This window comes from Ammospiza nelsoni, chromosome 14, assembly GCF_027579445.1.
Source record: "Ammospiza nelsoni isolate bAmmNel1 chromosome 14, bAmmNel1.pri, whole genome shotgun sequence".
NCBI classification, from domain to species: domain Eukaryota; kingdom Metazoa; phylum Chordata; class Aves; order Passeriformes; family Passerellidae; genus Ammospiza; species Ammospiza nelsoni.
The window spans coordinates 2,196,968-2,219,837 of record NC_080646.1 but is presented as its reverse complement, the minus strand read 5'-3'; the positions used below and the strand labels follow the sequence as shown (position 1 = coordinate 2,219,837).

Sequence of the window (22,870 nt, the reverse complement as noted above, 5' to 3'; positions counted from 1 at the left end):
TGCTGAACAGCAATGGGCAGGGAAAGGAGGGAATCCAGTGGGAGCTGAGGGGCTCAGCACTGTGCAGGTGAGGAAATGTGGCTCCAGAACATCAGACACCTCAGGCCAGGGGGTCTGGCTCTCCAGGCTCCCTTTACTGCAAGACAGGGAGTGAGGATTCTCCAAACAGCAATTCCAGCAGTCAGTAAACAAGGCAAGGAGCTACTTAAGGTAACAAAGAGGATAATAGGGAAGAGTCTTAAATTCTTCCTTCTTTTCAAGGTTTGGAAAACTTATTCAAGCCTATAATGGAAAAGCAAATTCAAAGTACTCAAGTTTGTTTGTGGCTCTGTCTCAGAGTAAAGAGAACCTCAAGAATCAGATCTTTAAAAAAGCAAAAAAGGGAATAAAACATCAAACTCTGACCTTTTAAGTGAGGCTCATTCCATTGTAGGCATAATTCCCTGATATTTATTTTCCTGAATATTTTCCTCATACACAAAGAAAATGAAGAGCAAAAATGGGCTCACATGAGGAGTCTATTTTGACAATGTCAACCATGTTACAGTTCCACAGACTGACTCAGGGATATTGATTTCAGTCTATTTATACATCAGCCTCAAGTGTTTTCAACAAGGTAATTTGCCATGAGACATCAGCTGAAGCAAATTAGGTTTCATGTTCAAAGTCCCCTTGCTGTCTATAGATCTAACAAGCAAATCCATGTCATAAAAAAGAGGGAAAGTGATGGATCTGAGTAAATATATATCTATTTTTTAAACTTCATTGGGTTATTATCCACACACATGAGCATCATCTGGTGGTTCTGATGCCTAGAGGATTTACAGGATAAAGCTGTATGTCAGGCTGTTTCAGGTGTTACAGAACTGTAAATAGATCCATGCTTAGTATCTGGCTGGACTGAGGCTTATGGTTCCAAACCTGAGGTCGTTTAAATCAAAATTTTGCAAACCAGAGAAACTCTCTGTATTTGTACTTAAAACTACAGAGAAAAGAACAGTAGGTGTAGTTAGCTGGATTTTTCCCCAATGCTTTTGTTGTACCAGTCCCTGCGCTAGAGCATTACATGATGTACATACCTGAGGGTGTTGGTAATGTTGCAGGGGCATCTCCTGTTGCACTTGAGGCCATAAAAGCCTTCAGGACACATTCTCTCCTGGCAGTGGATGCCTTTGAAGCCGGGGTCACAGATGCAGGCGCCGTTGACGTGGTAGCACTTGGCGCCGTTCTGGCAGGCGCAGGCGTGCGCGCACTGGAAGCCGTAGGTGCCGATGGGACACTCCTCCTGGCACCTGCCATGGCACGGGACACGGGACCAGTTACACCCACAACCTCCGCAGGACATTGCTTTTACACAGCAACCTCTTTGTTAATGAGCTAAATACCACCCAGAGCAATCCCTGCTCATTTATGGAAGTAGCACTGAACTGATGGTATTGCCGGAGGGATGGGGTATCTTGGGCGTGCAAATTGCTGCTGAGCGAAACTGCACTCATCCATGCCCAATTACATCCTGCTAAATTTGCATCACTTCATGTTACCTTCATTCACAAAATGCATGCATTCTTCTTTCCTGGACCTTGACAATTGTGTTCATCAATCGTAAGAAACTGATAGGCAAGAAAATATTTTATTATAAAACCCCTCACCTGTTTGACTTCTCTTTATCACAGGAGGACTGTGCACCTCCCTTGAATGGCCCTCTCAGTGATGAGGAGGGATAAAAGGGAAAGTGAATTTAGCAATAATGAGCAAAATGTTCCCAGGAATGCTTTAGTTTTACTTGCCCTCTTTGTTGACATTGCATCAGCTCTATGTCAACAAGGAAAAAAGAAACCCCTTTGTGTTTTGAGTGTGTTCTGAGTAACTAAAAGCTTAAATTTGCTATTCTTCTCCTACTCCAGGGTAGCTCAGTAGTATAAAATCTCCATAAAAATCACTTTCATGCTCCTTAGTGAAGAATCTTCTTAAAAATTGCCAACATTTTTAATATTTGATGCACATAAAATTGGAACCTGCAAACACTTTACACAGACTGTTTTAAATTGCCCCTTCCATGCACTGTTAAAAATATCTGCCTATTGGATATGTTCTGAGATCTGCCAAAAAGTCTGTTTCCTTGTCCTACACAACCAATTTAAGAGTTCAGATTATTTCCTACTTGGAAAAGCTCAGCTAAGGTCCTGAAGAAAGCAACTGATTGTGTGCTTGACATAATTCTGTGGTTTCAGAATTCTGCAATGAGTCAGTACCACAGTTTACATGATCCACCGTGAAATACAGATAGGCCTTTTCAGTTAATAAAAACAGAAAAAGAAGCCCAGAAAAGCCCAATTCCCTTATCACATGGATGCCAGGCATTGGAAATTGCCTATCAGCATTAATTTAAGCCTGAGCATTGATTAAAGTGTATACTGTAAACTCAGTGGATGGAGGCAATTGTTAAATGTCTTTCTGCAGGTCATTTCACAGCTGGCAGGTGAGAGTTAATATAATGATCAGTAATAAAAGATTAATGTGTGATGCAAGCCAGGCAAAACTGCAATGAACACAGGCAGTATATAAGAAGGGCATTACTTTTGCAGCTTCAGATTATCACGTTTTACTAAAAATAAATGAACACAGCAAAGGGCCCGGCCGGTGATTTAATTCCAGCAGGCACCGACGCAGCTGCTGGTTGCAAATCTGAGTTGAGGAGTTCATAGGAGACCCTAAGTGAGAGGAGTCTGGGACAAAGAGGGAAAGAGTCTGGAGAGGCACCAGAGAGAGAGAGAGAGAGAGAGAGAGAGAGAGAGCCTGCTGCTCTCAGGGGGTTCAGCTGCAAAGGAAAGAGCCAGCAAAGAATGGGAACAGTGGGGCTGGAGCACTCCCAGCAAATGAAATGCAAGGAGGAACAATGAAGCTCCTCATGTCCCCACTGCTGCACAGACCCTGAGTGAACAGGAGAGCTCTGAGCTCCACGGGGTGAATTCTTAGTCAATAATGCACTGTATCATTCTATATTTATAGAAGATGAAGCATTACCTAGCAGGGAGAAAAGCATCTGGAAATGAAATATTGACGACCTAATCCATTTACATAATTAGCCTTTTTCTACTAACAATTTAACCAACTTATTTATTTAGAGATCAAGCAGCTACCGCTAATGAATTTTATACAAAGAATACTAATAATGACTCCTCTGGAACATGAGAATAATCACAGCAGGAATTAGCTTTCTACTTAAACATCTTTCCTTTGCAACATATCAATCTAATGTGTCCATAGCACCATTAACAACCAGATACATTGTTCAATTAAATTACAAAATGAGCTGCTAAGCCCTAGTTATGTTTCTTGTTTAATTTACATTGCTTTCTGCCTATCTGGGGAGATTCGTATTATAATATCCACTGAACTTTAATATGTACCATAATTATTTGGGTTGGGATAGGATAATATGGTTGTCACCTGTAGAATTAATGGAAGCAATTTCACAAAATATTAAACAGAAGACAGCATGCTTAACAGATGAACTTAGTACACGCTCCTACATTTTTCCCCACAATTTTATTTTTTTAAGGAATAATGCTGTGAAGTATTTTAGGCTGTCCTCTTTGTTTTGGAACAATGATCACGTTTCTGTAGCACAGACAAATATGAAAAGCCAAAATGCACTAACCTGGAGATAAGAGATACAAGTACAAACACGACAACAGGAGAGTAAATCTGCCCATATAGTTCTAATAAATGTGAGATTTATTCTGTTAAGATTCAATCTTTTGATTTAAGGGCAATATGGAAAACAAAGCTAAAGCAGCATGTTCACTTTTCCTGTGAGCCACTCAATTCTGAAACCGTCCATTCTCAGCTTCTAACTGTGCCTCTGCTATTATTCCTTTCCAGTTTGTAAAACACAGATTTCTATGACAGATCCAGTCATTTCAGTGAACACAAAGCATCCTGCAGTTATTAACAGTGCTGCCAATTTCCTAGAGATTTAGTGCAGTGCCACCCTTGGAAAACAGGTAGGGAACATAAGTGTGGCAATTACACTCACACAGACCTTTATGACCATTTCATCTCCACAGATATTTATCTAACTCTGTGTTATTATCTTCTGTACATGATGATGAACTGGAGCATTATATAGTACTTATTGACAATTTTAAGATGATAGTGGGTAAAATGTATTTATGTCTTTATTGCTGTTATTCACAGTATCTGTCATTATTGAGACTTTTTTCAATGCCTTGTAAAATGTTAAAGCAGGCAGTGTTTTGTTGTGTAGCAGATTTTCCTGCTCTCCTTTTTGCTGTGACACTGCAACAGCTGCAGGAGATGCAGAGGGTAAAAGACTCTGAGCTAAGCTGGAGCTGCCTGGTCTGTCCCATTGTCCCTGTGGTGTGAACACAAAACCAAGGAAAGCCACTCAGACTCTTTAAGGACCTTGTCCCTCACTGAACTCAGTGGGCCCCCAGGCAGGTGAGGCAGGTGTGTGCTCAGAACAAACCAGTACAGCCAGTACAAACCAGGGCTGCCCAGCCCAAGGAGCAGCAGAACAGCAGCTGGATACAACAGACTTGAGGTTTCCCCTCCCTTATGGAAGGGGGATTAAAGGCTGAGAGATGAGCATGTTCTGATTTTCTAGGAACCCATTGGAAAGGTGGGAATTTCTAGGCTAATCCAATTTTACCCTGCTGCAGCAGAGCTTTCCTAACTGCCTGTTTACCTTTTCAATCCTGTTCTCATTCATCCTTTCGCACACCTGCATTTCTGCTCCCCTGCCTTTCCTCTCAGTGTCTTTTACTTCCCTGCTCTGGGATGGGGAAGGTGAGCCATTCCCAAGGGTTTTGCTGGCATGCAGGTCCAGAATGTGACCTTCCCTCACATCTTTTCCACTTCTCCCAACTGATTCTGCCTTAGTTTTTTTACTGTCTCTCTTCCCAAGTTACGTCTCTCTTTAGAGTCTGAATCTCTCTCCCTTTTCTCCAAGTACAGACCTCAGGAGTCTCATGGGACTCATGAGTCCACACTCCCTTTGCTCAAGGAGAGCCCCTGTTAGCTCCTGCCATGTCTTCTCTGCCCAGTCTCTCCCTGAGCTGCCTCCTCCAGCCCCTCTCTGAGGGCAATCAGCAGTAAAATCCTCTTCCCATGTCCTTTCCTCATCAACAGGATGCAGGCTGCTGGCTGGGAGCTCCCAACAGCTCCAACTTGATTGCATTGATGCATGCACAGCCAGCAATCCATCAGGGTGGGCAAGAACCAAATGAGGAGAGCGAGAGGGGCTCTGTGAGCCTCCCCCAGCATGGCCAGCACTGGGAGCAGCTCGGGACTAAAGTGTGGTCCCCACTATAAAGGCCCAGGCTGCACAGCTGCCTCCTTCCATGGAAAAGTCTCCACAAAGAGAGAAAGAGAAACAGGAATGATATGGTACCACATTTATGGAAACAGTCTCTAGATGGAGAATGGGGAACAGAGGCACACTGATGTTTCTCCTCTAAATCACTTGGAAATAATTTGTACTTCCTCCATATTCAACCCCATGCAAATCCTGACATAAACTCCAGAGCCCCCTCCAATTATAACTGTCCATAAAGTGGGAACAGGGAAGCTCCATGTGTAATGGGAAGGAGCAGCCTTCTGACCCTCCCATAGTGCTGAGGGTTGGATGTTTGTGCTCCAACAACCTGCTGATTATTCAGTGAGGGCAGAGATGAGAAACTCCACTGAGCTTCGTTGCATAAAAAGATAACTGTAGCATATGTCAGTATAGAGCTAATAAAAAAGGGAATGTAGAGGAGAAAGTGCTTTAGAACAACATCCACTGGTGAGCAAACCCTGCAAACCCTGGTGCCACGGGTCCTGTGCAAAGTGCTCCTGAGAGCTGCTTTAACTGCACTTCCCAACCTTTGTTAGCCAGGATTCGCTGCAGGCTAAGCCAGCACGTGCTGCAATCCCTCATTGACTTTGCTGTGCAGTCATTTTGCTGAATCCATGACACCTTGGTAAAACAATATTATCTGCTCTGATCGATTCATGGGTGAAGGCTCTCGTTTATAAATTTTGAGGATTTATCACCTTTTGCTGGTGGCTGAGATGGATCAGTGCTACAGCAGCACAGAAGAATGAAGGAGACATTAAACTGCAGCATTGCTTACTCTTGAGGATATTAATTTGTATAAAGATACTTCATTTACATATCTTGTAAACATGTAATGCTCTCTATTAAATTTATCACTGTAAATATCTAAATTAAATTTAATCCATTAAATTTTAAAAGTTATATTAAAAACCCCTGTAAATGGAGAGCATTGCCAGTAAAAAGTAATAACATTGCCACATTTATATTGCTTGAAGTGCTTCAGAAGGATGAACCTAATTGGAGCAATAGAAACATAACACCATTTTTCAGGGAGGAAGATTGTCCTAGAAGGGATATAAATATTGACAGTCCACGGTTAAAATGAAAGGCTTTGGGGGTTGATTTTTACCTGTCTCCTATATAGCCAGCTGTGCACAGGCATTTTCCTGTCACGGGGTCACAGTGCCCTCCGTTGTGGCATGGACAGTCCTGGCTGCAGTTAATTCCAAAGGTTCCAGGAGGACAAGGCTGTGCACACACCAGCCCCTGGTAAGGTTGTAGAAAGAGCAATATTTCAGTCAACATTCATAATGCAATAAATTTCTTGATGCAGCTTGGAATTTTATTGTCCTTCTTGCTAAAACTAGATGTAAGTGTAGCAGCAATATTTTATCTGCATAAGATGTGCTAACGACAGTCTGAAAACTCTGCTACCACAGTAAATGCCTGCCTGGCCTGACTCCAGAAGGGATTTTTCTCACCACTGCACACTCAGGGATAATTCTCTTCCTTGGATCTCCCCCACAAACTGCAGCTGGGCTTGCACTGCCCCTTGAACAGCCACACCAAGATGGGGGAGAAGTTGAAGGCAACCAGAGAAGTCTAAAAAGCTGCTCTGTGCTCCTGGGGTTTTTGTGAAACAGAGAGTCTGAAAAGCTGCACAGAGAAGGTTTGGGAAGGAAGGGATTGTTGGAAGGTTTGGGAAGGAGGGGATTGTTGGAAGGTTTGGGAAGGAGGGAATTGTTGGAAGGTTTGGGAAGGAGGGGATTGTTGGAAGGTTTGGGGAAGGAAGGGATTGTTGGGAAGGTTGCACTGGGAGGGTGTAGCTGTGCTGGTTTTGATGGTCTGTGATGATCCCTCCTGTTCAGCCAGTCTCATTCATCCAACCCAACTGGAGGCTGGAGATTCCCCTATTGCCCTTCACACCCTTCACTCTGCTCCCTCTGCTCTCTCCAGCCACATCCATCTCTCAAAGCAGCACAGAATGGAGGTGCCAGAGCTTTGGGAAAGCCACAGGAAGTCTGCAGTGGAATATCTGCCTAATCCCTAAACAGTGACAGGATGCAGCATCCAGCATCTCCCAGCTCCTTATCCCCAACCCTGGAGCCACATCTCAGTCCCTGGCCTGCCTCAACTCCACATTCCATTTTATGCTCCCAGTCCCCTGCTTTCCTGCCTCTTTATTCCAGTCTATCCCAAATCCGTCCTTTCAATCCTCTCCTCCACCCAGACCCAAATGCTCATCTCTGAGATGTTTCCTCCTTTCCCTCCCTGCTTACCCAGCCCTGGGAGTGCAGCAAAGCCAGACTGTCCCTGCTGTGCCCCTGGCACTGCTCACAAGCAAAGCAGCTCCCAGGTAATCCCTGCTCCAGCTGCTCAGCCCCAGGGCAGGGAATGCTCACCCTTGTGTGGGGCCATGTCTTTGGAAAATTTACCTGCCAGTCTCAGGTGGCTTCCCCCCAGGTATCCCATAATGTCTCTGCCAAGTATCAAGGCCTTACAAGGATTTCCCCAGACTTTCTTAGAAGTTGTATGAATGTTTTTCTCCCTCTGAGCAAATATAAAGCCTGAGGCTGGCATCCAACTGAGGAACTTCAGCCAAAACAAGCCTGGCAGTGCTGGGATCTGAAGTTGTGGTCCTATAATGGAAAATGTTTGGCATCTGCAGCAAGTGGTGCTGCTGCCAGTGCCACCACAGTGCCCAGTGTGAGACAGAAACAGTGTCTGGCCACAGGATTATTTGGGTTTAATTTCCCTGTTTCCTTAAGCAAGCCCTGGGGCCTCTGGGTTTTATCAGACACAACTTACTCAAAATATAAACCAGGAATATAATGGCTGCTTTCACTCCCTGGGGCTTGGGAAGTTTAGCTGCATCAACAGCCCCAAAGTGAAGAGGCTGCTCTTCAATGTCACCATAAAACAGATACTTTGAGCCTTTCCCAAGCAGGGCTATGTGGCTCCTTGGCTGTAAAACAGACAGGTTGGCCTCAGTTCAAGAACTTTCAGATTACAGAGTTAAAAACTGGTGTCTCTGGACTTGAGTAATACACAACACTATATATCTGAAAACCTAAGTGTCCATTTATCTTGATAATAAATACTTTCTCCCTTCATGTCTCAAAAGGAACAGGATTTCTATCAACAAATGATGAGAAAGCAATACTCTGGGATGCATACCCTGGAGCCAAGAGAATCTTTAGCTGTACTTTCTGCATTAATATGTACTAAGGGAATTCAAAACATCCCTCTCTAGAGGATCAAATGTCAGACCAACATTTCCTGCTGCTTATACATCTAATCAGCAAAGTTCACCCCATCAGCACCTTTTTTAAGGCCCTGATCTCATCAGCTTCTGCTTTTGACATTGTTTCCTGTATTTTGTAGGACAGAAAAGATTTTTTTCCTTCTCCATTTTCTCAGACACCCTCACATTTAAAATCCACAACAGAAAGAAAAATAGACAAAAATACAAATGATGCTTCACAGTGGCCAGAATCAATAGGAGAGAAGTGATGAGCAGAATGTGCTGTATTACCACAGCCCCACCATGTCTTGGGAAGGGGGTCTGGGGCCAAACAGGGGGAGCTGCCAGTGACAAATGTTCTGTCACATCAGGAAATATTGCTGCTTTCCTGAGCACAGAGATCTAGTCCTTCAAAAGGGCTTCTCAGAAGCGTTGTAAGTGCTAAATTAACTTCTCTCCCCCCTTCCTGAGAGCGCTTGGAGAATTTAATATTGCAAATGAGAAAGATGTATAGAATTAAACCTGTAAATTGTTAATGAGGCCCTAAAGCAGCCACCCACTAAACTCCACAGCCACAAAGGCACAGAAGTGGAACAAGCCCAACATTGTGGGATGCTGGAAGCCACGTTCTGTTGACTGTTCAACAATAGAGGCTGCTGGCCACCATCCTGCTGGTGAGGAACCCATGGGGCTGTAAAGTCCCACAGGACACCATCCAAGGAACTCCTGCTGCTGGGAGCACTGGTGGGAGGAAAGAAATTACAAGTCATAAAAGAACCAGGCTTTGAAGAAGGAAGAACCTCAGAACCCCAGAACTTCTTCCTTTTTAAGTCAGTGCCTTCCCTTCCCCATCCCACCAAACCCCAAGGGAGCTGAGCTCCTGTTAATAAGCCAACCTAGGAAAGGATAAAAGTTGCAGCTCATCCAGCAGCAATAAAGTCCAAGTGGATTTGCACTTGTATAAATCTAGGGAGAATTCTCTCCTTCCAAAATGATGGTATATTCAATATATATGTGCAGTCTCAAGCCTCAAAATCAGCAAGTAAAATTCCTCGTGTCACAGAAACCCGTGGTGTGAAATAAAATGAATGCTGTCTAGCAATCCCATCTCGCCTGCTCCTTTACAGCCCCCTCATGTCTCACTTCCCAAACCCTTCCAACCACCAAGAGTTAAAAATATAGCATGAAAACACACTTGTTATCCCTCTCTGTACACTGAATTACCAGCTTTTCATTAAAACCCTGGAGAGACCCTTTATACTTAAAATCTCAACATTTACAAGCTGAGTGCTTTTACTTATAATTTCAGTTTCATTCTGCAGAATACTTGATCTTTCTCTTCCATTTTCAGTTATGCTTGTTTCAAACATCAATTGTTAACTCTAGGGTTCCTCCAGGGACAGAGCAGCCAACAACACAGTTTTCAGAAAAGTCTCTCTGGCCTCCTAGAAATGCATAAAAGAACTCCAGGCTGTAAGGAATTGGGCAGGACTGGGCCAGAATACAACCACAGCTGCTGTGCAGTGCTCTGGTTCTTCTTAGGGTCTGTGCTGCATCCTAAAAGACATCTAAAAATTCCTGTTCTATTCTGCTATTCCTATTTGTTTAGTGATGTTTTTATTTTGAAAAAGAGGAGAAAACTTCTGATAAAATACAAGTAAGGGAGAATACAGCAAAACACCTTAGATCCTGAGAAATCTTGGCATGCAGGAGAAGAGATGAAAAAAGTAATATTTTTATGTGAATCACTTTATTGATCATTTCTTAGGGGGGTAGTGCCAGAATGGACTGATAGGCCCTCAGAAATATGGGAATTGTTTTCCTAATGCTCCAGCACTCAAGGAAAGAATCTTTTCTTTGCCACCACTGGTTGCCAGGTGAGGGCAAGGGGCCATGTTCATACTTCTGACAAGTTTTGCCTTTGTCATTTGAAATGGAATAACCTCATCACCACCCTTGCCATGATGGGTGGTGTTAGAGAGATTCCAGCTCTCTAGTTGGAACCAAAAATTAAGGACAGCAATGTTCTCCTACAGAACATTGCTGCTGATGTACAGCTGCATCTCATAGCTGGTGCTTTTGAACTCAAAGCAGTTGATGTATAAATGGAAAGGAACATAAATCTCTCTCAGCTTTTGTATATTTGAACAGGTAGAGGGTCCCCATCAGAATTCATAGTTGTGTGATGATCTGCAGGGCCTTCCATGTAAAAAAAAAAAAAATTCAGAGTACTTGCATGCTTTAAAATCCAGCAACTTTGCCAAGAGACTAATTGTCAGATACAGGAAAAATGCCAGGAAGTTTAGTATGGCTAAATGGGATGAAGGCCTGTGAGACTTGGCATGCCCCAAGAGAGTTCATTATTACATTATTGATAAAGTTGAGGACTTTGAAAATGCTTGGCTTTGCTTTCCTGACACAAAGGATTAAAGGTCAGGGCAGCTGTCTCTCTGCAGTGCAAGCCCTGACACAAGCAAATCTCTGGCAATCAATGGCAGTGGTGCCTGGGCAAGGACAGGATGCTGAACTGTGCCCTGGGCTCAGCTCTGCTCCTGCCTGAGCCTCAGATTCCCCCTGGCTTCCCCCTCTCCCCTGAAGGGGAACAGGGCATTTTGTGCCTCTGACAGTGCTGAGCTGGCCTTTGAGCTTTCTGTCCTGTGTGAGGGCACTGCCTAAGGCTGCCAGGAATATTCCAAGGAACTGGAACTCACAGACAGCTCTCTTGTCTTGTGGCATGCTGTTGTTTTTAAACTCTGTGATGGCACCTACCAGTCAGAGAATCACAGAATCACCGAGGCTGTGAAAAGTCCCCCAAGATGACCAAGTCAAACCACTCCCCCTGCACTGCCAAGCCCACCATTAACCCCTGTCCCCAGGTGCCACACCCACATGTTTTTGGACGCTTCCAGGGAAGGTGGCAGCTCCCAAAGCGGTGGCCTGTCTGTGCAGGTGCTGTGCACAGCCAGCAAATGTGGTTCCAGTTTGGGAACTGTCAGAGCATGGCTGGCACACATCAGCTGAGCCACGAACAATGAACACCCAGCTCCAGGCCCTCAGGTGAGGAGCAGCAGTACCCACCATCCATCCAGCAGGACAGGAGCACTCCCCAGTGATGTGGTGACAAACGCCCCCGTTCTGGCAGGGGCAGCGCAGCTCGCACTGCGCGCCGTGGCTGCCGGGGGGACAGCGCTCCTCGCAGCTTTGGGGAGAGAACAGAAAACAGAGCTTAGAGAGCTTACAGGGAACAGCAAACGAGCAAAACACAAACACAGGTCATCATGGGAGTGCTCATGCAAATGATGAACCCTCAGTAAGGCTCAGCTGGCACTGCCAATTAGCTGAGATTCCTTTTGTTTCTGCTGGGGTTGTTTATGTGCCATGGATCCAGCCCGGTAAGGCTGATGCATGTGTGTAACCTTTCTGCATGCACCAAATCCCACCCATCTCCACAGGACAATCCATAACCATTAAAACAGCCCAGGAATATAGGAGCTGCAGGATGAAGCCTTCAATGTGAATTATATGACATGGCAATAAAAGAAGCTGCAAACAGAATAAAAGGATGGGATTAAAATGCTTGAAATTCCTCCAGTCAATACTGAATGTTAACTTTTGCAGTGTATAATGGACTGGCAAGGACTCAACATCATTTAAAGGCTATTTAAGTTCATTGAGTCTCTCTCTAGTACTTGTGGGGGGCAATCCCTGCAAAACCCAGGGTTTCCTACATCTGCACTGCAGAGCTTTCAGCACTGAGGCTCTGAAACCACAGGATGTTGTCCCCCAGCTGACTGTCCTCTCACGAGGATGTTCCTACAACACCAGGGGCTGGCCCTGCTGAGAACTGACCCCTGATGTCAAGGGGAGCACTCCCAAGAGTAAGTGGAGTCCTTAGCAGTGAGCGCTTCCACGACTGAGGTCACAAGTCTAGGAGGAAATCACATACTAAATAAAATATTCACAAGGTCTATCACTTATTTATGAGGGTTAACTCTGCCCTTATTTTTTTCCTTCCCCTTCATGCAGGTCAACAAATAATAATTGACTGCAAAAGTATTAACTCACCTACAATAGATCTCCTACCACATTCAGTGACTAAATTCTCTTTTCCCCTTAAATAATTCTGAAAAACATAATTACTTCTGAAGCTACTGAAAGATCTCTAATGAGAACTGATGTTACACTGTGGGCAATTTTAAATAAGAAACTATTGCTTGCTGTCCTAAAATTAATATGCAGATTTTGTGAATCCTACTGGTAAACTTTCCGTGTGGTGGATGGGGATTTAGCTACATGATTCTCGTTAAAGTTAATAGGAGTCACACCGCTAAATCCCTGCTCTCTGCGCTTAAAATTTACCCCCTAGATACTAAGCTGATATAGTTAACAGCAATGCTTTCTCAGTTAGATTGAAAGTCAAATAAATTGGGGAAGGAAAAGTCCCATTTGATGCTGCACTGGACTGCTAATGAGGAGAGAGTCCAACTGCTTATCAAAACTCCACCATAACTTGGATTGTATTCACATTCTGAAATTAGGAACAGGTAGAGTTGTTGCACAAGTTGGAACATATAAATTATTTTAAAGCTTATTTTAGCACTATATTTTATTTTAATAGCATGGAATCATAGAACTCCAGGATGGTTTGGGTTGGAAGAGATATTGAAGCCAGATCCAACTCCCTGTCATGGGCAGGACAACTTCCACTATCCCAGTGTGCTCCAAGCCCCATCCAACCTGGCCTTGGACACTTCCAGGGCAGCCACAGCTTCTCCGGGCAATCTGTGCCAGGGCCTGCCCACCCTTACAGGGCACAGTTCCTTTCCAATATCCCATTTGTCCCCGTTTAAAGCCATCACCCTTTGTTCTATCACTACACACCCTTGTCCTAAGTCCCTCTCCAGGTCTCTTGAAGGATGCCTTCAGGGACACAGGTATAACCAGCAGCAAGAACAGAGGTTTCCTTTATCCATTCTCTCTGAAATCCCATTCCTGGTTTCTCCAAAGGCCAATGAATAACAGGGTGTAAACTCAGCCAGTTACTCCTCGCGTTAAACGCGTCCGACCCGAACCAGTCCAAGGCAGTCCCAGCGCTCCCGCCGCACTTACAACACTCCGGTGTACCCGGGCGCGCAGTGGCACTCTCCGGTCTGGGGGTCGCAGGTGGCGCCGTGGTGGCACTGGCACTGGAAGTGGCAGCCCTTGCCGTAGGTGCCCGGCTCGCAGAGCTCCTCGCAGCGCCAGCCGCGGAAGCCGTCGGCGCACACGCAGGCGCCCGTGATGGGGTTGCAGAGCGCTTCGTTCTGGCACTGGCAGCGGTTGCTGCAGTGGGGCCCCCAGTGCTCGCTGTCACAGCCTGCGAACGCACACCGAGTTACCCATGGGGCACACGGGGCTGCCTCACCCCACAGCCCCGTGTGCACCTCGGCCAGAGCCTTCCAAAGGAACCCCCGCTCCCAAACTGCCCCCCTGACCCGGCTTTAACATCTGCCCGCCCTGCCCCAGCTTCAGCATCCCCACCCAGACCCAGGTCCAGCATCTCCCCTCAGACCCAGGTTCAGCATCCCCACCCAGACCCAGCTTCAGCACCCCCACCCAGACCCAGCTTTAGGGTGCAAGGATACAATGGCACCACTGTTATACCTAAAGTTGAGGACTTGTTTAACACCTTATTGGATCAGGCCTGAAATCTTTTAATATCCTGTTTCTTAGTGCTCTTAGATTGCTGGAAGGAATGAATTTATAGTGGAATTAGATGCAGAGGGTCCCATCCTGCCTGCACTGCACTTAAGGGCAGGTGGTGCTGCCAAGCAAATGCTGTCGATTTAATAATGTCATCAAATATTGTTTCTTTGTTATGTTCCCATAAGATAACATACAAGATAATCTAAAGAAAGCTTTCTCCTTGGTGTTGTTCTCTGATTTATTTATTTTTTTATTTACTTTTGTTGTCTGGACTAAGTAGATGGGAGGAAATAAAATAACACTGGAGACAGGACATCCTGAGGCTGCCCAGGCTCAGGGATGAAGTTATGGAGTGAATGTATCAGGTAATTCCTACACTAAAAACAGCAACACAGAAGGACCCCAAAGCCTCTGGCCACTGACATGGAGAGGAGGTTCCCTATGGAATGCAGTAAGGCACAGGGAGAACCCTCATGTGACAATCCTGCCTGATCCCTTCTCTTTGGAAGAGCATGTGGAGGATGGGAGAGGGAAGTCAGCCCTACAGGAACAGTTTCTCCTGATTTGCTCCTGAAACAACACCTGTACAACACCTCTTTGAGCTGCGTGCACTGAACAGAGCTCAAGCAGACACCTGAGGTCAAGGTTTCCTCAGCAAATGTCTGCAGGAAAACAAGGATTTCTTCAGCAGCTCTACCCTCCACTTAGCAGTCTTTCACCACAGCTGTGGCAAGGATGAAGAAAATCCTCCTCCTATCCAGAACTGGCTACTGGGAAGGACAGTTACTGATGGCTATTCAGGCACAGCTGGCTGTGCTCAGAGCTGGGTTCAATTTCACCACCAACCCTCCTGTGAGTGGTGTAAATCCCACTGCCAGGCAGAAGAGGAGAGAGGAATCCCAGCAACAGGGCTGTCTTCACAAACTCTTTTATTTGCAAACATGGAAACTAATCCCAGGTGACACAGGCTGCTTCTCAGCCCTGGATCTGTTTCCAGGATTAGTGAGGTAAATGTAAAGCTCACTTAAGCCCGGTGCTTTTGTCCTAGAAATTACATAGCCCTCTCCTTCTACAGTACTTGGCTATAAACCCACACTGAAAAACTGCTTCTATCCAATATTTTTGGCAATATTTTTATTTATTAACCCTCATTTTGAGAAGGAGGATATTCATTGGTCAGTGTGAGGACATTCAGCAGAAAAAGAAGACAGCTCTTTGTTAATTTGCACTGCTGATTACCAGTTTACAAATTCGTGTTTCTTGAGCAAGTGTTAAAAGCAGAAATAAACCCCCAGAAGACAATTCCAAGGTCTCCAAAAGATCTGCAGGGTGTTGGGGGATGCAGTGCAGAGGTTGCATGTCCTGCAGCGAGCAGAGCACACCATGGCCCCCTGTGCATGATCCCACTTGTGCCTCATCCTGGATCCTTTATTGCTTTGCCTCACTTGCCCCAGCTGTATACAGGGATGAGAGCTCCTCTCTAACACCACTGGGAGCCAAGCAAACAAAATCTTACTCTTTATAAGACTTAAATTATTACTGAGAATCTGTGGGAAGAGATGATCTATCTTTATTTCACATAGACACTTGCTAAGGCTGTGTGAGCCTTCTGGGGCAGGGAGCAAAGCTGCTGGAGCTGCTGGAGATCCCCAGCAATTTCCATTCCAGAAACACTGATTTGTTTTCTGCACAACTTGAATATCAAGAGATGCAGCTCTGCACCTCCATAAAGGACACAAACCTGAACCACACAAGCACAGCTGGTGTCCCTCAGCACAGGAAAGAGGAGTTCAGGGATCAAACTGCACCCTGTGTGCTCTGGGGATTGATTCCTGCCTTCCCACACCTCACATCAGAGCCCCAACTGCAGACTGTGGCTTCTTCTCAGCTGATACAGCTCCAGTTGCAATTAATTCCCCTAATATGAATAAATAACACTCATTACAAGATATTATTCTATCCTTGCTCTTTCATGTCTCAGGTGGGTGCTCCAAGCATCTGATTTGTCTGCTGGGTTTGTGTTTTTCACTTTGAAAGGAAGTGAAGGAAAAAGAAAACCATTTGTAGGAAGGGAAAACCATTTCCCATCATTAGTTCAAGCATCTTATTTCAACTGTACAGTGCCTGCACCAAACACAGCTCATTTTTTTGAACACTTATTTGCCAGCAGTATTTGGTCACGTTTGCTTCTTCCCTGTAGCAAATTTTATCCCACAATCTCACCAAAGGGAATTGAGTGAAATTCGTTAGCAATATGTCAGTGTAAAATTTGGTTAATGAAATTTCATCCTCACCTGGTTTTTTGCACTGCAGTAACCTCACATGAAAATAAGATCTTTGTTGCACAAAGTTTATCAGTTGCAGTTGCTTTTCGTTCCCCTTTCCTCTGAGTCCCACATTGCAGTGACTCCAGTGACTGTGGAGTCATTTCATTGGAACATGGTGTGATATTTATATAATGATATAATGATAACTCTGAGATCTGCACTGTGGACACTTCTTCTTTAGCAAGGTAGATACAGGGATGATAAGCTGAAATCCAAGTACTTATTCATACAATTAGCTCCACTGAGCTCAGCAGGCTCGCTCAGGTGTGAGAGTAATTGAGTGTGTAACTGGCTACAGGACTGGGATCCAGTAGCTCCTGGTAGAGAATTATAAAACAGAAGAAACAAAAGACTTCAGCAACCAAAAGGAATTTTTTCTCTACACATGAGGGTAGCAAATCCTGGCTGGTGTGTGACAGTGACTCCAGGTTCTGGGACAGAGACAGAGAGCAGAGCAGGTGCAGAGCCATGAGACCCTGCTGCACTTTGGGATCATCAGCAAAGTCTCCCATGGACAAGGAGAGACCATTTTAAAGCTCAGCCCCAGTCTAGCACAGTCTGATCCTGTTCTTGTTGATTGCCTCAGTGAGTTACTGTAATAGAGATAAATAATAACAGCAACAATGTGTGAACAGAGAGCTGATTAAAGCTCACATGAGCACTCTGCTGTAAATGCAGATGCCATTAAAAATGTCAAAATGATACAGAGACTTTAACCAGACCATCAATAAGGAAAGCAACCTGAGAGAGGTGATGTCAGGGAGGTACAAATGGTCCCCTTGGCTGCATGTGGGGATGTCAATACCGTGAGGGATGAGGCTGAAGCAGCCCCTGTTCTCCTGGGAGATGCTACATTGAAGGGAGCTGCCATATTTCAGGTACGTGCCACACTCCCTGGCAAACGTGCTAACTTCCTCACTTTTTCACCTTTGGAAATGTGGCTGGAGATGAGCTGTCACCAGTAAAAATGAATGTGGCTCTGTGAGGGATGAAGCTGGGTGCCCAAGCACAATCACACTGGCGTGCACAGGGTGCTGTGACAGGAGAGGGATTCTCTCCTCAGAGGAGACTGCTCAGAGCAGCACCAAGGGTTTTCCTTCTATTGCCACTCCCACACTGAAACCTCAATTCCTTCCTGAAGTGAGGGCTAATTCCTGCAGCCTCTGCAAACAGAATCCTCAAATCCTAAAATCCTTAGAGTTGGAAAAGACCTCCAAGATCACCAAGTCCGACTTTCAACTGAACACCCCCATGCCTACTAAATCACATCATGAAGTGCCACACCTGCTTGTTTCTGAGCCCTTCCAGGGATGGTGACTCCACCACCTCCCTGGGGAGCCTGTTCCAGGGATTAACCACTCCTGCAGTGAAGAAATGTTCCCACTGTGGCTGTGCATGGCATCCTGTTGGCAGCTGTGTCCTGGGAAATCGACACTGGGGACACAGGGGAGGTGCTGCTGTGCCCCCCAAGGGCTGCTCATCCCTGTAGGGATGAGGAGGGAATTGCTGAGCTCTGGGTCAGTAGGGACACCCAGCACACCGTGCAGCAGCACAAGTCAGGCACAATGAAGCAAACACAGGAGTTTGAAAAGGTAACAGATGAATAAAAGGACTCCCAAGGAAGGGGTGACATTTATGGAGTGACTCATCCCAATGAGAGAGAGTCAAAAGTGCAATTCCAGAGCTTGTCCATCACTGCACACACACCATTCACATGAAAACAGAATCTTCTATCACAGCAGCACCACTACCTGTGGTCTCAAGGTCTGAGTTTATTCTGCTCTCAGCATCAGCCTCCCTGTGGCTCTTTTATAGCCAGGGCCAGTTCTGTATTGCAGGTCTGCAAAGTCAGTGGGATGTTCACAAACATCCTGAAAAAGGCACAGCTGAAAAACCCAGTGTCTGATTTCCCAAGGACTCAAGACCATATTGGGCTGATGGGGAACTTCAATTAATCCACACTTTAAAGCAGCTTTCTACAAATTTGCTAAAGCACAGAACATGCTCATATTCAATAATCAATATTCTGGAATATTTCCAAATTCAGTTTGTAATATTTAAATGAGATACTAGCCCTTAAAAAATGCAAACAGGAAATAAAATTAACTGATTAAATCGAAGAGGACATGGTTTAAGAGAGATTATTTTAGAATTTACTTTAAATTAGAACTAGATTCTCCTCTTAATGTAACTGTACTGTTGTAAAATGATTCTATGCATACAAATTGAGGTGAAATGTGGATTTAGCTCTGGGTGGGGTTTTTTTGTCTAATTCAGTTTTGGAATCAGATGATTGACCCAGCTAATGCAAAGCAGGCAAAGAAACACCAAAAGGTAAAACATGTACCTGAATATAATGAAGGATAATTTAAAATAATCAGTTAGGTTTTTATCCCCTGCACTTTATTCAGCAGGAGAATTACAGCCCTGTGTTGAGCTGGGTCTGCTCCCTGCACAAACATGACTCCTTTTGGGACAGCTCAACACCTTTGCAAACAGAAGCCAAGCAATAGGTTTGGAACAAGGTCCATGAAGAGGGAATTCCCCTACAATGACACTTCCCAGCACTTTGTGTTGGCTCTGAGCAGAGCTGAGCCCCTCAAGTGACACCAACACAGTGCTAAAGGCATGAGCCAGGTCACTGACACATCACCTGCTGATCTGCTTGATTCCAACCCAAAAACATCTGTCTCAAAAGACTGATCACCCCTGGAATGTCTAACACATGTTAATAACACTCAAAATAACCCAGATTTTCAAAAATGTTCATCCAAATGCTTAGAGACTGACATTCTAATTCCATTATTTCACCAGCTGGGACACCTCCCACTGTCCCATCCCCAGGGGAGTGCTCAGCTGCCCCCAGTGAAAATTCACCTGTACTCAATCAACCTATAAAAACTGCAATTTGCAGCTCCTCAGTGCCACCCCTGGATAACTCATTACCTGCCTTCCTCGAAGATTCCAACTGTATGAAAGACAATCTGAAATTAAAGACTTCAGGGCCTTAGCAAGGCTCCTCTTACAGTCTTTCCAGGGAGCAGCCACGGGCCACTGGCTGTTTAATCTCTGTGCAGTAAGTGGCCCACAGGGACGGTGCCAGCCCTGTGCTCTCAGTCCATCACCCACGTGTCAGGGCTTTGCTCTGTCCCTGCTGATGAAGCACCTGAACATCAGCCTGATGACACTCTTGAAGAGATTTGTCTTACTCTCATTTGCTTTCATTTGGTTCCCCAAGGCAAATAGGAAGCATCCCATGTAAATAAGACATTTGACTTATGGAGCTGGTGTCACAAAAATAAAATGTCAGATTAAAGGTTGGAAGGACAGCAGTAATTCAGTACTTGAGCCTATGAATTATGATATTTTCTTTAATTATGTGAGCACAGGGTACCCTGGCACTTGCTGACTTCTGAGCTTGTAGCTTTGCAGCCTTAAGGTTCCAGTCCTGGATTCGTTTTATCTCCAAAGCCAGACTTTCAGTCACAGCTCACACAATTATAATGAAGAGAATGCCAGTCTCAGTGTTTACCACTCTAAGACTGCCCAGAGAATGTATTTTGCATATGTAAATATGCATTTGTGTACCCACCCAAAAGGAAAACCCCTGGGGTTAATCTGAGGCTGGCAGGACTGGCAATCAGTCTCATCCTCGCAGTTTATGGATCAGTCTTCATCAGGCAGAAATGGAAAGCTGGGAAGGAAACATCAGCTGATTTTTCCCAAAATGAATAAATTATTACTCACAGGAAGAAATCAACCTAATTTTGTGTTTAGGTTTATTTTTTTTTTCCTTTCTTAAGGACAGGAGAACAGATTTTCATCCTTCAAGAAAGATTTTGCTGATTCTCCCTGAAGTTCCTGCTCTCAATCAGATACAGAACATGTGGCTGATTTGGGCCCTGATTTAATCTTGGATGATGATCTCATTAGTCACTGACTCTCTAACATGTGGTACCTAACTCAGGCTCAGCACTTTAGAGACCCTGCAGTTTATTTAGCATCCTCTGAGGAAACATTTGCTTTCCAAAGTAATTCTTGTTTAAAGAACATTCCTCTGGTATTCTGTAGAATGCTTACAGCAGTTAACTAGCTGAGGTTTGTCTTTTGGATAAATGAAAACAAAATCACTCCAAGTCAAAGAAAAGTTAAGTATTTGGATGTCAGCCTCATCAAATCCTGTAATGAACTCAATATATTTTGGAACCACTAAAAAGGAAGGAACAACTTCTACTCCTGACAGATATTGAAGTGTGGTGCTTACAGAATTTCTACTAAGAGTTATTTTGACAGACGCTTCAAAAGAAGTGAAAATTAGAACATTAAAAAAACCTGAGAATATTTCTTATTTCTTTTTGTAGAAATTACTGCTCTGTTTAATGAGCCTTTAACTCTACTGACACTCTGGATCTTACAAGGAGTTTAAAATCATGAAACGCTTCATAAGGGAGCGACAACATTCTATACAACACTGGCAGCTTGTCTTCTCATTATAATTTTTGTGGAGAAGATGCTGCATTCTTTAAAATGTTGGGGTTTTTTTTTTTTAGTGTCATATTAATGGGAGGCAAAGTCTGTTCTTTAATTAGAATTTTACTGTGGTGAATTAAAAAATACATGGGCAGAGTATCAAGAGTCTAATAAAACTAAATGAAGATACTATCTTTCCTCTGTATGAAACCCAGCAGTCTTTGCTCTGGCAAAATTTCCATCAATACTTCATTATTATTGTCTAGGACAGGCTTGTAATAATAATATCTGCAAGTAACTTACTTCCAAATTCAGTCTTCCAACTGGGTAAAACATTCTCTCTCAACATCTGTAATGGACTTTAGATGTTTTCATTGACTGGGTAATGAAATTTTCTGGTAATGCCTCTGCACAGAAGTAAAATCAGTTTTGCCTGCAAGAAGGGGTAGAAATACACTGGATATGCCTAAAACACTGCAGGACAGGGAGGAGATGCAGCCTTCAATAAGTTTGTGTTGGAGGGGCTCAGGGGTGGTGGCACCAGAGCTGCTCAGAGAGGCCTCTGACCCTGGAGATTTGGAGCTGTTGACACAACAGCAGTGTCTGGTGTGTAAAAGCCACATGCAATATCCACATGGGCTCCTTCTTACTCTAAATAATCTAAATAAACAAGCAAGGCAGTTGTGGGAGCAGAAGCAAACCCCCCCTGGGTTCAGTAATTCCGGCTGACTTTGATGCAGTTTGGAGCAGACCCACAGGGGCACTGGGAGCTGCAGGAGGCTGCCCAGGCTGGCTGCCCTTCAGCCACATCCTCCTCCAGGACAACTTCATGCTTCACTGGGGAATCCAGCATGTGGAAAACAACCTGATCCAACCCCTGGGCTCACCTTTCCAGCCTGTGTGACTGCAGAGGATCCAGCGGGACCAGCCCTGCCCAGCCAAGCTCTGGGGATGTGCTCAGCTCCTTGTTTTTCCCAGAGCACAAAGCCAGCCTTGTTGAAGGTCACCCTGCTGATGTTTTGCCAGATAGGCAATACCTCTTTATTTGCACTTAAAGCAGTGCTTAAAGGAGAAAAGCTTCTTGTCACTACAGCAGGGGTAGAGGATGTTCCCTCTCCCTGTCCTTCCCACGCAGGGATGTGTCCCTTCCCTTGCAGCTGCTGAGCAAGGGAGCAGAATTGAGACCTGGATTTGCTGAGCAGGACTGGCTGAGCACTGGGGAAAAATCAAGGTATGGATATGGAAGAAATGCTGGATCCACCTCAGCAGCTGCAAATTGTACCATAAAGTTTCCCCTTCAGGGGATGGATAAGCACATCCTTCATGCATAACATAACTCACAGCCCTGACTCATCAGTCATTTTTAAGATGGTCAATAAGCAATTTATTTTATTGTGTTGATATTGAAACACAAAGTAAACACTGTGGATTGTGGTATTTGCTTTTATTTCCGATAGTGTTGTTGGAGAGTAAAAAGATCCACTTATTCTCTTTGCTACAATTCCCTCCTAATGACTAATCATAGAATCTGGAATGGTTTGGGTAGGAAGGGACCTTAAAGAACTTGTTCCACCCCCTGCCATGGCAGGGACACCTCCCACTGTCCCAGGCTGCTCCAAGCCCTGCCAGCCTGGCTTTGGAGGCTCTCAGGGATCCAGGGGCAGCCCCAGCTGCTCTGGGCACCTGTGCCAGGGCCTGCCCACCCTCCCAGGGCAGAATTCCTTCCTACCATCTAAGCAAAATCTCTCCTCTTTTAGTTTAAAACCCCTCCCCTTGTCCTATCACTGGGTCACCTGTGCC

General features: G+C 44.8%; 1 protein-coding gene across 2 annotated transcripts in view; it reads right to left on the bottom strand.

The window, feature by feature from the left end:
• The window catches only part of MEGF11 (multiple EGF like domains 11), a 189,871-nt gene that overhangs the window by 78,348 nt on the left and 88,653 nt on the right, over window positions 1-22,870 (bottom strand). For both annotated transcript variants that reach the window (XM_059481906.1, XM_059481905.1), the window contains exons 5-8: window positions 13,698-13,944; window positions 11,667-11,787; window positions 6,474-6,610; window positions 1,080-1,292 (exon numbers count right to left, since the gene is read on the bottom strand). In XM_059481906.1, the coding sequence (XP_059337889.1) occupies window positions 1,080-1,292; window positions 6,474-6,610; window positions 11,667-11,787; window positions 13,698-13,944 (718 nt within the window). The remainder of the gene's footprint in view (window positions 1-1,079; window positions 1,293-6,473; window positions 6,611-11,666; window positions 11,788-13,697; window positions 13,945-22,870) is intronic.